A 19050-nucleotide genomic window follows, 5' to 3' on the forward strand; every position below is an offset into this window, starting at 1 on the left:
AAATGAAAACGACGAATTAGTCGTTAGCCTGCTGCTGATATGATTAGGGGTGTAAGTTATCGAATCTGACCGAAAATTACCGCAAACCGAACCGAAAATTACAACAACTGATTTAAAAACCGAAAAAATTGGTTTTTTTTGGTTTTTTTCTAACAAAATCGATCGGTTCGGTTTAGTTTTCGGTTGGCTCGAATCAAACCGAACCGAAGATATGCATCAATTTCAATATTTTAACCATTTTAACCTTTAACCTAACAACAAAAATCTCCAACTCCTAACCATTTCAATATTTTACTCTTATTATTTCAGTTTATTAATTATTTTAAACCTCTAATTATTGTGATTTATATTTTGTTCATTAGAAATTAAAAACCGAAAAAATCGACCGAACCAAACTGCTGTTAGTTCGGTTCGATTCAGTTCGATTGTTGTAAAAATAACAAACCGAACGATTGTGTGTCTGTAGGAACCGAATATATTAGTTCGGTTAATTTTTGGTCCAAAACCAAACCAAACCGAACCAATAACACCCCAAGATATGATAACAAAATATACTATGATGATATAGAAAAAAATAATATACAGAAAAAATGTGTCCTATTGTCCAAACTTTCTCTCTCATACGTTTCACTTCATGATTGGTCAAGTTATAACCTTTTCCTTTCTCTCTCATATGCTCTTCCTTGATTCGTTGCTTTCTTCACCAAACTTACCTTACCACCCCATTTTTTTTAGACTTTCCCTTTTCCAATTCTTCTTCTTCACTTTCACTCACATTGTGTTTTTTTTTTTTTAAATTTTCCTTTCACTTTCTCACCCTTTCTCATAAACTTTCTCACCACTCTAAACACACTCTCCACCATTTTCCGCCACTCTCACTCAAGCACCCACCCCATAAACAGAACAATCCAAAGCTTCAACCTTTTTCACTCACACAACAAAAAGAAAATCACAAACCCCAAAAAAAGAAGCTCAGTTTTCAGCAATGCAGCTAAAAAGAAAAAGACACACTAGGGTTTTGCATTGAATTGAAATCTTACCACTCAATTAGGAATTCAAATTTTCAAACCCAACAAAAACTCTTCTTTTTTTTTTTCCGATTGTGTGAGTGAAAGCCTTAAATTTTGAATTTTTATTCCTGTGGTGTTTCGTTATTCAGCATTGTTGACCTTCGAGAGAGTTTTCAGAAGAAGGTTCTAGAAGAGCTGTAATGTCGGGTCCACCGAGAGTCCGATCCATGAATGTGGCTGCCGCCGGCGACTCTGAGCTCCGGCAAGTGCTCGTCCCCGCCTGCAACAAGGCTCGTGCCGCCAGCGACGGGAGGAAACCTGTGAAAAAGCCTTCGCCAGAGACTGTGTCAAAGGAGAAGAAGCCTTCGCCGGCGGCGGCACCGGCAATTCTGAAGCGGCAGGAGCGCCACCATCAGGCACTGCTGAAGAACCTGTCAATGAATGCCTCTTGTTCATCCGATGCCTCGTCGACGGATTCCTCCACTCACAGCGGGGCTTCATCGAGCGGAAAGGCTGCGGCCGTGGCGGCGCGTCGGGTCAGTGTGGTGGCTAGGAAGAAGCAGGGTAGTGTCAAGGCTGAGAAGGTTGAGAAGGTCAACAATTGCAGTGTGGCTGCTGCTTCTGATAATGGTGCTGAGGTGGATTCATGTGATAGCTTGGAGGGCAAGAAAAGATGTGCTTGGGTAACACCAAATACAGGTATCTTTTGACTTATATTGCTGCTTCATGTTCATGAATCATGATTTTGTTTTAATGTAGTTAGTTTGCAAGTTGTGACATTGATGTTGTTGGTTATAGCTATAAAGATGAGATAGATAGGTATTAGTAGTATGTTATCTAATGTGGTTAATAATGGTAGGACATTATGGTGTTGTCAAATTTATGTTGCTGACCCCACCTAGGTTGTGTCTGGATTAGTTATTAGATTAAAATTACTTCAATAATTGATAGTTGATTATAATAGATATGATTGATTTTGGAAACACTTAAGATGGATAGGTTTTAATATGTTATGGTATTGTTTGAATAATGTAGCTGACTCCATCTAGTGTTACAATGCTTGGATTGTTATTTAAGAGTTATTATGTATACAATGGCATGGTTTCACTGGTAGGGTCTAGAGAGTGAGATAATGGAACAAAAATAAGAAAATAGCTGAACATGCTTCTAAAGTTGATGGGATGTGAGAAATATGTGGTTTTAGGAAAAGCAAGTGCAATGGTTATTAGAAATTTCCCGGTGTTTAAGTTTAGTGAACCAACTAGTTATTTAGCAGCTTTGTAAGTTAACTACTCAATTAGGATGTGAATATTGTGGGGATTTGTCCATAGAATAGCCATAATTGGACAGAAATTTGTGCTTGAATCCAGTATGGTAGTTGACACTTGACACTGTTTCTATTGAGATATGTTCTTAATTTTGATAGTTTCCATCTTTTTGTAAAGTCTAATTAACATCTGGTGTTTGAATATTACTAAATGCTAATACGTTTTCTCTTGTTCATCCCAATTTCAAATTATGAACTATTGGTCAAAAAGCACCTTCAGGCTTCAGCTTTGTATGTCATGTTTTTTTTACATAGAGCAAATGACAATGATAACATTAATGCCCAAAAAGGGAGAACAATAATTTTTTTTTGGGGGATGGGGTGTTGTAACTCACCATATCAAGCTCTGTTTTCCACAGATATGCCACATTCACATCTTTGATAGGCATAAGCATAAGTCATATGTATTGATTGCAAAGGAAACTAGTGGCTGCTAGTGTAGTTAAAATTGGATCATAAGCTAAAAAAAATTATTCCTCCCCCCTCCCCAATCCCCCCAAAAAAAATTATTGATGATTAATTGCTCTAAACATGTGTTCAAAACAGTTTATTTTGTTTCACCGAGATGGTAATTGCTATTGCCACTGTGAATTTGATGCAATGATGTCTGGCAAAGCAGGGTGCTATAGCAGCGAGTTAGCATCACTAATTTTCTTTCATTCTACCTCATACTGGGCATCTAAGGTGTTTTATGTCAAACAATAATTCTAAGATTCATAATTTTGCATTGGTCATATGCCTTGTTCTTTAGTCAAAATTTCTGTACCTTTAAACCTAGGGGAGGATAAATAAAATGTTATAAGTTATCTATTGCATTAACATTGTAACTATCATTTCTTGTTCTTCTTTAATTTCTGATATATTCTCATTTGTGCCAGAACCAAGTTATGTTGCTTTTCATGACGAAGAGTGGGGAGTTCCTGTTCATGATGACAAGTATGCCAGTTTGTTTTGGTGTTTGCAGAGTCTTTTCTTTTATTTTCAGCTTCTGTGTTGAATCTCTATGAATGCTGGAATTCGGTTTTTTGTGTAGGAAACTGTTTGAGTTGCTCAGCTTCTCTGGAGCCTTGGCTGAACTTACATGGCCTGCCATTCTTAGCAAAAGGCAGTTATTTCGGTACTGACATAATTTTCTTCGGATTTTATGTATTCTGGATTCAATCATATTTGTATACGAGCTCCACTTTATAGTAAAAAACAATTTGGTACAATGTTCAGAAACCCGACATGGTGGTAGACTGCACCATGACAAAAATCAGTGTGAAATGACAGTACAGACTTGTTTTCGTATTAAATATCGCTTCTCTATTAATATTACTTGTATCGGAAGAGAATGGTCATTAAATAATTAGCATGTTAATATATATTTCCAGTACTATTTGGTTTTTCATTGATTCTGAAGATTCTCATATGTAGCAACTGCTCAAAAAATTCTATTAATTGTTCTCATGTATTCCTGAACACAGTGAAGTCTTTTTGGATTTTGATCCAAGTTCTGTCTCAAAACTGAATGAGAAAAAGATAGTTGCACCAGGAAGCACTGCCAGCTCATTGCTGTCCGATCTCAGGTTGCGATCGATAATTGAAAATGCACGCCAGATTAGTAAGGTACATACTCTATAATATGGTACATCTTTATTTTCTTATACACAGAATGGTTCCTTAGTCATTGTCAAAAGGTTCTAGCTTCAGGGAATCAACCTTTAACACTTAACTTTCAAACTTTTCTGCTACCTGCCATAGAAAACATTTAGAAAATGAAAGAAACCTACTTCCTGAGACCCTGACCCACATATGAATTGATTAAGAAGACTTGGTTGAGAAAGAAAAATGTTCTTGGTCCATAACTACATACCTTGAGGCTTTCTGCACTGTCTTTAACATTTTTTTGTCTTCTTCAATTGCAATGCAGCTAATTGAAGAGTTTGGTTCCTTTGACACATTTATTTGGAACTTTGTGAACCACAAGCCAATAGTCAGCCAGTTCAGGTATCCGCGCCAAGTACCAGTCAAATCTCCAAAAGCCGAAGTCATAAGTAAAGAACTTGTAAGGAGAGGGTTCCGGAGTGTGGGTCCGACGGTCATTTATACATTCATGCAAGTAGCTGGACTAACAAATGACCACCTAATCAGTTGCTTCAGATTCAAGGAGTGTGCCTTAAACTCGGAACCAGTCTGCAAAGAAAGCTCCTTCAACTCCAAGGTCAAGGAAAAAGCAAACGACGAATCAACGGAGACAGGTCTATTGCTAGCCGTGAACAAGTTGAGCTTCACCTGAAATTAGAGTTCTAGAACTTTGATCAATGATCATATTGTCAAATGAGGTAGTTGTCAGGGAACAGGGTAGGTTGTGGAGTGTACAAAAAATCCATAGAGATATGAAGTTAGCCGAAATGCAGATGTATTTGAAAAATGCAAAATGACCTTTGGCAATTTCTTCAAGTTCTCTTGTATTAAAGATTCTTGAAATAGTCATATTTTGCTCTTAGCCTACCCTTTTATTTTTATATGCTGACTAATGTGAGATTGATCAAGGTAATGGTTGATTTGGTTATTTAATCAAATGGAAAAGATTGGTAATGAGACTTTAATTAAGTCAAGTCCAATTTCTGATAAGAACAACTTGGAAATTGATGGTTTAATTGGTGGATTAATCAGGATCAAAATAATCTTATTTTATATGCTCATGATTCATGAAAACTATTCAATTTACCCTATGATGGGGACAAGACAAGGGTACACCTTGTGATATCTTATTCCCATAGGTACTCTTTCTTTCAACAATGTCCAGCATTACCTACCTGGTCATTGGTCATCATGGTAAAACAATGGACTAAGTTGAAAGTTTTGATTGAGCACCTCAACAATGTGGGCCCCTATTAGTATATCACTTTCTAACTTCTACCTAATGTCATGTAATCACTGTTAGAATATTGAAGAAGAGATCCCAGGAATCTTGACCAAATTTGGTGGTTTGATCAAAAATGAAATTGTCTCAGCAAACAAAATACAATGAATGTTTCAAAAGTAATTAGGTTTGAGGCAAGATACTTAACAGCTAAATCAACCTTTTCTTCCAAATGTGACATACTTATAATGTTTAAGCTAGATTCAAATAAGTACAATGTTTATAGGAGCAATTGAAACAAGTATAAAACTAGATCAATTTTGTAACTTAAAAAAATTGCATAAATGTACAGTTCTTGATTGATGTATAAGATAAATTCCAAAATGCAAAATCTCAAACAAGGAGCCTGAATCTTTGTATTGAACAGCTTGGAAAATGTCCTAGCTTTACATCACTCCTATTAAATCATCTATATATAATTGAAAGGAGAAATTATAAAGCCATCAGAACTACAAACTGTATGAAAGGAAATTCTTTGGAAATAACTCAATTTGGAAAATCAAATTTGAAGTAACCTAGATCTTTTCCATGATGCAGAATCCACATCCTCAGTGGATCTTAATTTCCACTTATAGGATCAAACTGAGAAATATGTCTCAATTTTTCTAATGTTTGTATTTACATATATAATAAGATCCTATTTTCTAAAAATGAACCATTTATGGAAAATGTCTAAATTGTTGGCACTATGCTAAATAGCTACACTTTCACCAAATTCTCAATTCAATTATTGTGCATCAATCTTCCTGAAAGGGCAGCAACAAGTGCTGCTCTGAAATTTGGATCTTTGGTCAATGAACTAGCCATCTGTTCCACCAAAACATTAGGTACTTGTTCAGGTGAATCAACCTTTGGTTTTGTTGTAATCTTGGAATCATTGTTGTTGTTGGGCTTGGATTTTGTCAAGTCAAGAGTAACTGTTGGTGCAGAAGAGCTAATTGATGCCGAACAAGGCACCGAACCTATGGTCATACAACGGTTCGAGCCGGATGTTGCCTCCATCTGAGAAGGGAGGGGGTGGTTGTGCTCACCCTCGTAAGTCGCAACCAGCACAGATTGATCTTCAACACTTCTTTGCACCTGAAGTAAACCAAGCAACAACAAAACTGACTTAGCTTGTGATGAAATTTTACATCAGGATAGTAGCCACTAACTTCAAGGAACCGAGGCTGGGACAGATATCTATCCTGTACTTATCCCGGACTCGGTTTCTATATGAAGGTCCTATAATGACAGATATTTAAAGACAATTTTTTTTCTTTCGTTTGTCGGATTTACCTTCTTCTTTACAGGACAGCTTGGAGCAAAAGAGCACTTGAAATATGCTCTTGGAGAAGGGTTATCTCTTGTTACTTTTTGTCCATATTTCCTCCATTGGTATCCATCTTTCACAATCTGAAAAATACATAAAAAGAACAAACCCTATCAACAATTGCACAAAATCATTCATAATACTACTATCAAAAAAGGTCGGCTACACAGATCAAACAACGCTGTAAGAGTAAAGAATCTTACAAGGCTTGTATCGGATGCTTCCGTCCTAACATAAACTCTTGAGGTCTTAGCCTTGATGGTTTCTTCCCTTGGCTTCTTGCATGATTCTTCGTCGGTCGAGCTGCTCTCGGAGTTCCCATTGTTCGACGCCAATGCCATCGGATCACAATTGTTGTTGCTGCTCTCAGATTTCCTCTTCTTTGATGAAGGGCTAAGCTCCTTCTCAGGATTTTTCTTCATGTATTCCATCAAGTGGTTCCTCAAAGTGTTGTAATTCTCACAAACCACAGAGAGCATTTCAGCCAATTTCTTGTTTTCGGCAGTCACACGCTTCAGTTCCTCTTCTAAGTAATCGGTATTGGACTGAAAATAGCAACACAAATTGGATCATTCACAGAATTCTAAATAAAGATGCATGAATAATTGAATACCAAAAGTTCATCAAATTCTACAGTTTTCCATGTTTACTTTCCTGAATCGAGTTTATGAGTTGAGTTTTACTATTTAAGTTTACCTAAGTTCTACAAATTTATGCAAACTCTTAAGAGATTGATAACCTTATCTTATATTAAACTACAAACACAACCAATCATTTCAATTAGAAACCACAAAAGAGATCTATTTTGCATATTCTAATCATTGAAAATCAATCAATTCTTCTAGATTGTTGCTAACAGATGAAATTACTAAACTAACCTCTTCTTTCAAAGGAACCATGGACAACCCCAATGAGAAAACATTGCTTTCAACCTGTTTCTTCTGAAATCAACAAACACAAAAAAACACAAAGAATTAATCTCCATCTCAAGACATTGTTCTTACCAAAGCACTTCACATATAACAATACTTACAGGAACTTCCTCGTGATGAACTCTATGATGATGAGGATTAATGTTGAGATCCAAGGAAGTGTTAATCCAAGAAGAACAATCCATAGTTGTCAAATCTATCGAATTCAAACAAAGTAGAAGAACTTTCCCAAATAATAAGCACTTAATAACCAAGATGAAGAAAAAACCCTTAGAAAAATTAAAGAGTGAACCAATTGAGACTAACACAAAGCATGTGTATATATATAGATAGAGAAAGAGAGAAAGAGGAATAAAAGCCAATAAGGTATCACTTTTTTCAATGAATGAATCCAAGTTGAAGAAGGAAACTGAGTGGAAAGACCACACATGGGGAAATATATCCAACCACTTGCTTATAATTAATTAAATAGCTGGCATTTGCAATGTACACAGAAACTGGTCCACTTCCTTTATTTAAATAAGTCTGAACATTTTTGAATTCGACATTTTTGTCTCTAAAAAAATTTTAAAAGATAAATAGGTACTTAACTTTTTGTCTTACGAATATTTTTGTTTTTGACCATTAAAAAATATTTTTAAGTCCCTAATCTTCACACAATTTGAACGGATCAGTCCCTGACGGAGGCATTTGGACGGAGGGATTGATCTGTCCAAATTTTGTGAAGGTCAGAGACTTAAAAATATTTTTCAATAGTAAGGGACAAAAATGTCCACGAGACAAAAAATCAAGGACCTATTTGTTTTTTTTTCAAAATTTTATTACATCGAAATTTTAAAAATTATAAAAATAAGACATATTAATTTTTATCTTAGTTAAATTTATTGTTTGTATTTAGACAATAAATTTTTATAAATGTAATGTAAAAATTTATATTTTATTTTTAAAAATTCAAAAATTTTAATATAATAAAATATTTTTAGAGATAAAAATATCCGATACAAAATTGATGTAAAACCTATTTAAATATATATTTTTTATTTATTATTCAATTCAATTTTTCTCTTTTAATTATTTATCCCATTTTCTTCTTCTTGTTTTTTCTTTCTATTTTAATACATAGCCAGTAAAACTAGATAAGGAGACGTACGTGGCAATTCCATCTATTATTTTATACAAAATAACGTTCAAGCATAGGATATAGTTATAGTTGTTACATATAATATACAAATTTATTTTTAATGAATAACTATTCACATAGTTAATATAAAATTAGTTATTTTACTAGGTATTACTTAATTAAATATATATATAAGTATTTTATATATACAAGAGAATTATTGTATAGTGAATTGAGTTATCGAAAAAAATAGCATATATTATCCGAAAATGACGAGACAGAATTATATTCTTGGTAGAATAAAAACAATGGAAATGAATTTTTCAAGTCAAATACACACACCTCTCTGCTCTCTCTATCAATAATAATAATTCGAGAATTCAAAAAACTACCACTAATATGACATTTACAATAAATACATAAAACTTTTGAAGGTTTTCTATATACGTATTAGGACTCTAATTTTGTTTTGGATTTAGCTGTTATATACTGATTTTTTTTTAGAAAAAAAGGAAATTGAATTATTATCATATAATAAACAAGATCTATGTATTTGGTATGTCTTTTGAGGTAGTAAATTAATTAATAAAAACCAATTACTTTTAGATGTGGCAAATTTAAAAATAAATAAAATTGAATATTTATATAATTTTTTTATATTAAAAGAAAGAGCCACTCAGATAAAGATGTCAAAAACGTCTTTTTTTAAAGATATTTTTTAATAATTAAAATTTAACACATATAACAGGTTAAATTGTGTTATTTTTATTAAAATTAGACAGGACAAATCAATTTTGTTGAAAAACTAATAAATTAATTTTGAACCGGTCTAAATTAATATTTTTTATAAAAATAACTATAATATTCCTATTATAAAAAATAAATAAAATATTCCTATTATATATATATAAATTTTAAAAACTCTAAATCTTAACCCTATAACAGCAGAGAAAAAAAGGACTAGAATTTAGAATTTTCAAAATTAATATATATAATAAGAATATTCTAGTCATTTTCTATAATAAGGGTATTGTAGTTATTTTTTATAAAAAAAATAATATTAATTTAGACTAATTCAAAATTTAGTTTACCATTTTTTTCGGTTAAAATTAATTTATTTGGTCTAATTTTGACAAAAATTAACACAATTTAAATGATTATATATGTTAAATTTTAATTATTAAAAAATATCTTTAAAAAAAGACATTTTTAAAATCTTTATCTGAGTGGCTCTCATTAAAAGAATATATCATTTAATTTTGTTACGTTAATTAGTGTAAGAATTTTCACTTATTTGATAAGAATATTCATTGAAAATAATAGTAACAAATTAATAAGATGATGCTACTTGGAGAGTTAGAGTGACTAGAAAACCTAGAAGCTCTTTATTGACCAAGCGATTTGTCGTCTTCTTTTACTTAGTTATTATTAGTATTAGTATATTCTTTAAAATTTTAAGTCTTTATTATTATTAATAATAATATATTAGTGGGTGTTTCTATTGTGTTTGTGGTCCCTTGATTCTTTGTTTACACGTTTACTATTTCAAACATTTTCCACGTTGCATGAATTGTATATATATAATTATTAGAGACTATAGAATAATAGAGATATATACCTTTTCTTTTCCTTTTTTTTTTTTTCTCTCTTACAGAATTATTGACTTCTCTGTACTTTACTTTTACCTTATACGCGTCATCTTTATAGTATACAAATGGGAAGCTCATTTGCTGACGTGGCGCTCATACGTTGAGTCTGGGAGTTTTTTTGCTTACGTGTCGTCACTAGAAATTTTTGGATTTATATTTATAAATTATAAATTATTATTTGCTTAGGTTGTTATTTTCAAATTTTAAGTTTGGGTTGTTTTACTTAGGTTGTTATTTTTTAAATTTTAAATTGTTTTATTTGTTTGGATTGTTTTACTTAGGTTGTTATTTTTTAAATTTCAAATTATTTTATTTAAGTTATTTTTTTTTAAATTTTATTTAGATTTTACTTAGATAGTTCTTTTTTATATTTTAACACTATTTTTTAAAAATCTGTTAATTCTTTTTAGAATTATTTTTTAAAATTTTGTTGATTTTTTTTAAATTGCAGCTACATAAATTCTTTTAAAGAAATTTAGAGTTTTAAAAAAATTTACGTTAATTATTCTTCGGTTGTTACATACTAATATTACTATAAATAAAGATTTACGTTAGTTTAGAATTTTTAAATTATTATTTATTTAGGTTGTTATTTTCAAATTTTAAGTTTGGGTTGTTTTACTTAGTTTGTTATTTTTTAAATTTTAAATTGAAGTCAACCAAATTTAAAAAAATTTAGTTATGATGCAACTATAAAAGGATAAGTTATGAGAGATGTAAAACACCACAATTTAAAGTACATCAATCCCTTTTTTTACATATATCCAAAATCTCCATACTTATTCCAATGGCTGGTATTCACAAAATTGCTGACATCAATCCTACAATCGACAATTTGTGTGTACGTATACGAGTGATACGGTCATGGACACTATCAAGTTACAAAAATTCTCCATTGCCATACTCAATTGAGATGGTTTGGCTCGATGAAGACGCAAGTTTTCTACTAATATCCTTTTATCCATGACTCTAAGGTTATTTATTTATTTTTTTAAATTAAAGTCTATGTATATTGGATTAGATATTGAATAAGTCTATATTTAACTTTTTTTTATGTTATTTTCTTTTTAAGTAGGTATCGAATAAAGCTTGATGTCATTGATGATTCTGACTATGCATGTTATGTAGTCTTTGACAAGGAGGCAAAACAAGTTTTGGGAAAGAGCTGTGTAGAGATACTTGATCCACTCCTATTGATAAGATCTTTCTCTTCATCGTTCAAGTTCAAATATCTGATAATCCACATTTTTCACCTTCTTATAAAGTTAAGAAGATAACTGATAATGTGGACCTCATAAATAAATTCAAAGAGGCTCACCCTATTCAAATTTTGAGTATATATAAGTGTACTTTCTATTAAAAATTAATTTATTTTTTGCTTCCTTGGTCATTAGTAGTATCTAATTTATAAATAATAATTAATTATAATTTTAGGATGTTGACTATATCGGTGGTTTGCTTCCAATTTCAAAGACATCCTCAATCATTGAAGGGGAGAAAGTAGAAGGTGCTAAGGTATTTGTTCAAAAAATAATTTTTTTTTGTTTGTTCTCTCAAAATTAGATCTTAATTTTATTCAAAAAATATTAGTGAGATAAAATCAAAGGTTAGAAAGAAGTCTTTAATTTAACGTGGTTTTTTGTAAAGAATTTGTTGCTTGAATTCCAATGAAGTTGCGGCCAATGATGAATCCGAATTGTTGGAAAATGCTATTACACCAACTAAGCGACTATCCTCGGAGTCGGAAGATTCGAAGGTGGAAGGAGATACCTCAACTTGCAAGAAGATCAAGATTGAGAAAGAAACTTGAGAATTTTGATGCACATGTTTTGGAATCCCTTTTAGAGTCTATCTAATAGAATAATGCCAAGCATATGTTTGTTTTGGTGGAAACATTGTCTTTTCTTGAGTTGTTATTTTTCTTTTGGTTCTTTTCGATTTTTATGTTTGGAATTTAGAATTTTTTTAAATATAAATTGAAGTTATTTGTAAATAGAATTATCAGTCTTATTAAGATGTGAAGTTATTTATACTATTTTAAAAAAATATAATACTGTTTAAATTTTAGAAAAAGTATAATAAAGTTAATAATGTTTATGATAAAACTAAAAAAAATCATTTTTAAATTTACAAATTTCTATATTTCTAATGGACAGCGGACAACGGACGTTTGATTAGAAAAATTTATTTAAAAATTTAAAATTTATATTAGCTAATTAAAAAATTTTATTTAAAAATTTTAAATTTGAATTTCTAATACTAATTTCTAATTAAGTTTTTAACCATTTCGATTTTTAAATTTAAATTTTTTTACTTGCCATATTTATAAATTTTTATTATTATCTTTTAGATTGTAGAAGTACTTTCATCTTTTTCTCTTTTTTTAAGTATTTTTTTCTAAATTTACGTAATTTATAAGGTTATTAATTTTTAGATTATATTTAATTTTATTTATTTTTACCGATAAATAATAGGATTGATACTATTTATGACGAAACTAATAAAAATTATTTTTAAATTAACAAATTCCTATTTTCTTAATGAATAGCAAACGTTTAATTAAAAAAGTTTATTTAAAAATTTTAAATTTATACTAGCTAATTAGGAAACTCTATTTAAAAATTTGAAATTTAAAATTTTAATACTAATTCCTAATTAAGTGGCTTCTTAACCGTTTTGATTTTTAAATTTAAATTTTTTTATTTGTCACATTTATAATTTTTTTCTATTTACTCCTTTTACATTGTTATTTTTTAGATTATCCCAGTACAACAATAGAGGTACTTTCATCTTTTTCTCTCTTCTTACTTATAAGTTATTCATTTTCAATCTCTTTATTTAAGGAAATAAAAAAAAAAAGATTTTAACTATAAGTTGAATTTATTGATTGTGAGATTAAACTTATATTTTTTTTGAAAAAAGATACTTTTGTAGAAAAATATATATTATTTTCCGTAAAATATGTTTAAGTAACTAAATAAATGAGAATAAAAAAGAAATTAAAGCAGCCATTGAAAATAAAACCTGTGCGATTTTACATAGACATAAGAAGACACTAATTTCATATTCTATTTGGTAAGTTAGACATGAAAAAAATTATAAAAAAATTAGTGTCTCAAGTTAAAAATTAGTGTTTCAGCATTTTATTTTAGAGAGACACAAAATACATGTTTTTAATGGGTGTTTGTGTATGACTATGTCTTTCATCATTTTTATCTCAATAAACAAACACCATACATGTACTCCTGTGTACTCCTGTGTCTATGTTTTGATGGACATGTATACCAAAAACAATCGCTGTCATATGTGTACTACTTTATTTTTTTTAATAATATAAAAAATTTGATAATAAAAATGTATTATGTATAATGTATATATATTTTTAATTGGTTAAAAAATTTATTTATTTAATATTTTTAGGTATATATTGAAAGATGCAAGAAGTCCAAAGAGAAGCAAGATTATATTGAAGAGAAAATTGATATTAAAAGACAAAGAAAATACAAAGCGAAGCACAACTTAAAGTAGATTTCATATAAAAAAATAAATTGATTATTTTATCATTTTTGTTTTTAGGTTAGAATAATATATTTGGTAGATCCTGTTCAGCACCCAAAATTGTTTAGAGCTGTATCTACATATATGATTCATGGACCATGTGGTAGAGCATTCTCAAAATCTCCTTGCATGAAAGATGGGTATTGCACCAAATATTATCCCAAGACATTCAGTAAAAACACAGTTATCGATGATAGTGGATACCCATCATATAGAAGACGAGACACAGGGGTGGTTACTGAGAAGAAGGGAGTCCATATGGATAACAGGAATGTGGTTCCATACAATGCATATCTGCTGATGTCTTATCAAGCGCATGTTAATGTAGAGTACTGCAACAAGTCGAATGCTATCAAATATTTGTTCAAGTACGTGAATAAAGGTCCAGACAGGGTAGCAGTTGGAGTTACAAAGGAAGTTTCCAGTGGAGAGGATGCTCAGGTTATTGATGAGATCAAACAATTTTATGATTGCAGATATTTGTCTGCATGTGAGGCTGTGTGGAGAACCTTAGCGTATGATATTCATCAAAGGTGGCCTTCAGTGATGAGATTAACCTTTCATTTGCCTGGAGAGCAAAATATCATCTTTAAAGATGATGATGATCTTGAAGAAATCGTGGAAGAAGAGGAAGGAAAATGTACAATGTTCTTAGCATGGATGGAAGCTAATAAAAAATTTGAAGCAGGTCAAATTTTGACGTATGCTGAGTTTCCAAATCAATTTGTTTATGATAGAGAATCAAGGGAATGGCATCCACGCAAAAGAGGGTATTCTATCGGGGGGTTAAATTATGTTCCACCGGGTACAGGTGATATTTATTATATGAGATACTTCCGGTGATTCCGAAAGGAAGTAGACACGATATATTGGCATCCGCTATTAACTCATCCCATTTGTGGTCATTTTGTAAGGTTCTGAAACTGCATACGAATATGAGGCTTCTAATGTCTTCTTCGGATCAAGATGAAGGTGAAATGAAGAGATTTGCTAATTGGATACTTGATGTTGGAAATGGAAATATTGGCTCTGTTGTTGGTGATGAATCAGAAGTTGAAATTCTAAATGATCTATTGATTACAACTACTGATGATCCTCTCCCTCATTTGGTAGACTTTGCATATCCAAATTTATTGCAAAATATGTCAGATTACAGGTATTTTCAGAGTAGGGCAATTCTTGCACCCACGCTTGAGAGTGTCGAGAAGGTAAACGATTTTGTCTTGACAATCTTTCCAGGGATGGAAAAGGAGTATTTGAGCTCTGACACAACATGTCAAGCTGATGAGAATGAAGATGTACAACAAGAGTGGTTCACACCAGAGTTCCTAAATGACATCAAATGTTCGGGACTACCCAATCACAAGTTGACTTTGAAGCCAGGAGTCGCTGTAATGCTACTGCGAAACATAGACCAGACTTCAGGTTTATGTAACGGGACAAGATTAATAGTTAACGAACTTGGCAGCAACGTAATTGGAGCGACGGTAGTGACCGGTAGAAATATTGGAGATAAAGTGTACATTCCAAGAATGAACTTGATCCCTTCAGATTCAGGATTGCCATTTAAGTTCCAACGGAGACAATTTTCATTGACAGTATGCTTTGCAATGACCATTAACAAGAGTCAGGGTCAATCATTATCACATGTAGGGCTTTATTTGCCAAAATCAGTGTTCACCCATGGACAACTTTATGTTGCTTTGTCAAGAGTTAAGAGTCGCAGTGGCCTCAGGGTTTTAATTCTAGACGAAGACGGCAATCCAAAGTCATCAACAACAAATGTTGTGTTCAAAGAGGTTTTTAATAATATTTAGGTAAGAATAATATTATTTTTATTTTAATAGCATGTTATGATTTATACTTTTGTACAAATATTTACTATAGATATAACTAATTTATCTATAACTCTTTTTTCAGATTTGAAATGAAGTGTGTAACAAGGAGCCCAACATCCTATGCCAATTGCTTTTCTAATGAAGTTAGTAAGATACTAGATTATCGATCGATAAATTTTTATTAGCTTTTTATATAAAATTTAGTGTAAAATTAACATGCTATTATTACAGTTATATATGTTCTTATTTTTTTCATATCTCCCTCCTTATGCTTTAAGAATATTATAAACTTCAAACTCTTCTATTTATATTTTACTTTGAATAAAGATAAAACAACATATTTAACACGTTTATTATATAACGACGATGATAGTGTTATACTAAATTTAAAAAATATATGGTTATAAAATATTATTTTTAATTTAACTTATCAAATTTAAATATAAGCCCGTGCATCGCACGGGTTTAACACTAGTATACATACTTTTGACAATCTTTGTCGACACCCAATTTATTTTTGTTTTTAAATTTAAAAAAATCACCGATTTTATTTATATTAATACAGTATTTTAAATATACCACATGTTTAATTTATTCATTCTTTTTCTTAATAATGTGATAAAAGTTACGTGTACACCACATCTTTTTACATATATATCCTATAGAGTAAAATGTTTCAATAATTTTAGCTGTTAAGTTTAATTATTAATTTTAATTATAGTATATATATAATTTATATTAATGGTTAAAAATATTAGAATATTCGATATTATAGTATACTTGAAATATTTTCTATTCTATATATATTTTGTTCTTATATTAAATAAAAAAATTATTATTTCAAGTACCTATGAAGAGATAATGGATAAAAGCAAGTAAAATTAGCATTGTTATTTTTTTTTCAAAAAAGGAGGACGTTAAAAAAATATAATAATTAAAAATATTATGCGTATATAAAAAATAATTATCAAATTTTATATATAAATATATACACCTGTTTAACTTATTTTTAATATATATTTTATAATAATAATAATAATTAATATTTGTGACAAATTTTAAGGTTAAAGTGTATTTTTTGTCCTTGAAGTTTGACAAAAGTTTTAAAAATATCCCTAAATTTTATTTTATTTAAATTTTATCCCAAAAATTTTCGATTTGTATCAAATGTAGTCCTGACGACTAATTTTTCAAAAAATTTAAGACCAATTCAATAACAATTTCATAAGAACAACCCTCAACACAAGCAAATTAAGTATAATTTTCATGCATTATTGTTAAATTGGTCTTAAATTTTATGAAAATTTAGCCGTCGACAATATATTTGATGCAAATCAAAAAATTTTGGGACAAAATTGAAACAAAATAAAATTTAAGATATTTTTAAAACTTTTGCCAAACTTTAGGAACAAAAAATATACTTTACTCTAAATTTTAGTGTACACTTAACATAGTTATTTTTTTAATAATACAACACTACGTATTTAATTTAGTGATGGTATAACAATTTTTTCATGTATGAGTTTTATTTTATTTAAAATGTTGGAAAATATAGTAGGTGACGTGGAGCTGAAAGAAAGCAAAAAATGAGAAAATTATTTAGGTGACTGAGATAAGCCTCTGTTGAATTTGACTTCCAAACACGACTTCCACGCGAAAATTCAAGTAAAACTATTTTTTCCCCTTTGCTCTAGGCTTTACTTTATTCAGTCTATGCCTCTATGTATATGTTTCTTCCTTCATTCGTTTTTTTCTGGTGGCCACATTTAAAGCAAATAATAATGGAAATGGAAAATATGTTATATTTTATTACTAATTAATTGACATTCATGACTTATACGTACACTATTATTAATTGTGAATGCATTGTAGCAATAATATTCCACATTGTGCATGAATTTAAAAGAAAGAACCACTCAGATAAAGATACTAAAAACGTTTTTTATAAAGATGTTTTTTAATAATTAAAATTTAATATATATAATCGATTAAATCGTGTTATTTTTGTTAAAATTAGGCTAGACAAATTGATTTGACCAAAAAAAATAGTAAATTAAATCTTGAACTAGTCTAAATTAATATTATTTTTTTTTATAGAAAATGACTATAATATTCTATTATAGAAAATAACTAAAATACTTCTATTATATATATTAATTTTGAGAATTCTAACTTTTAGTCCTTTATTTTTCTATCATAGGATTAGGATTTAGAATTTTTAAAACTAATATATATATATAATAAGAGTATTTTAAATATTTTTTATAATAAAGGTATTATAGTCATTTTTTATAAAAAAAAATAATATTAATTTATATCAGTTCAAATTTGATTAACCATTTTTTCGATTAAATCAATTTGTCTATCCTAATTTTAATAAAAATAACATGATTTAATCGATTATATATGTTAAATTTTAATTACTGAAAAATATCTTTAAAAAAAGACGTTTTAGCCGTCTTTATCTAAGTGACGCCTTAAAAGATTACAATATGTTGCCTTTGGAAAATTAAAAAAAAAAAATAGAATATGTTTGTTGATATAGTGCATGAATAAATATAAAATTTAAATATATATTTTAGTTATGTTTAAAATATTTAAATGCACATTTTTTTTATGTTAAATTCCATTTTTGTTATATAATATGCAATATACTATACAGTTTATTTAACGGATTCATTCAAAATGAAGAGGACCAAATTGAAGTACAAGTTAAATAATATAAAATAAAAATAAGGAATTTTTATAAATAAATAAATTAAATATTTTATTTATCAATATTTTAAAAAATATTTACAGTTTTAAATTATATTATATATCTTGTTTATTGTGTAAATAAAATAAATATAAAATATATATTATTTATACTGTAAATAAAATAAGTAAGATTTTAATTGATTAGATTATTTTATTTGTAAAATAAGTAAGATACGAACAATTCACAAAAAATATATTTTATTTATTGTATAAATGAATATCTATTTATAAATGAGATATGTGTACAATAACAATAAAAAAATATTTACAGAATGATTTAGATCGATTGAAAAAATAAAGTTGATATAATGATGTTTTGATTTTAAATGTGTGAAAATTGGAATTTATTCGTTAAGAATGAGAAGGGAAGGTTGCTACGGCTATTTTTTTTTTTTTATATATATATATACGAACAAAATTGGCATGTAATACATAGTTATTGAAAAAAGGTTAGTTAGTATTTTTTTTATTGGAATTATTTTTTTTTAAATTATTATTGAACAAATCAAACATGGAATTTGTTAAGAAAAGAGAAAGAAAATAGAATTTGAGTGAAATACATAAAACTGAGAGTTAGATTTGTATGTTAAAAACTTTTAAAAATTAATTAAAATCTACAAATCTAAGGATCAGATTCAA

The 19050-nt window shown here is 29.3% G+C and overlaps 2 protein-coding genes across 2 annotated transcripts; one reads left to right on the forward strand and one right to left on the reverse strand.

Moving 5' to 3' along the window:
• Positions 1-546: 546 nt before the first annotated feature.
• LOC112775436 (uncharacterized) lies at positions 547-4825 on the forward strand. The gene is made up of 5 exons (XM_025819043.3): positions 547-1709; positions 3216-3273; positions 3371-3454; positions 3804-3945; positions 4250-4825. Exons 1-5 carry the CDS (start codon positions 1211-1213, stop codon positions 4613-4615), a joined length of 1149 nt encoding a protein of 382 aa, XP_025674828.1. The 5' UTR covers positions 547-1210; the 3' UTR covers positions 4616-4825.
• A 751-nt stretch (positions 4826-5576) lies between these two features.
• LOC112775437 (probable WRKY transcription factor 40) lies at positions 5577-7979 on the reverse strand. The gene is made up of 5 exons (XM_025819044.3): positions 7591-7979; positions 7436-7498; positions 6761-7102; positions 6524-6640; positions 5577-6325 (listed from the first exon to the last, which is right to left on the reverse strand). Exons 1-5 carry the CDS (start codon positions 7672-7674, stop codon positions 5969-5971), a joined length of 963 nt encoding a protein of 320 aa, XP_025674829.1. The 5' UTR covers positions 7675-7979; the 3' UTR covers positions 5577-5968.
• Positions 7980-19050: the final 11071 nt, after the last annotated feature.

This window comes from Arachis hypogaea, chromosome 19 (genome assembly GCF_003086295.3).
Source record: "Arachis hypogaea cultivar Tifrunner chromosome 19, arahy.Tifrunner.gnm2.J5K5, whole genome shotgun sequence".
NCBI lineage: Eukaryota > Viridiplantae > Streptophyta > Magnoliopsida > Fabales > Fabaceae > Arachis > Arachis hypogaea.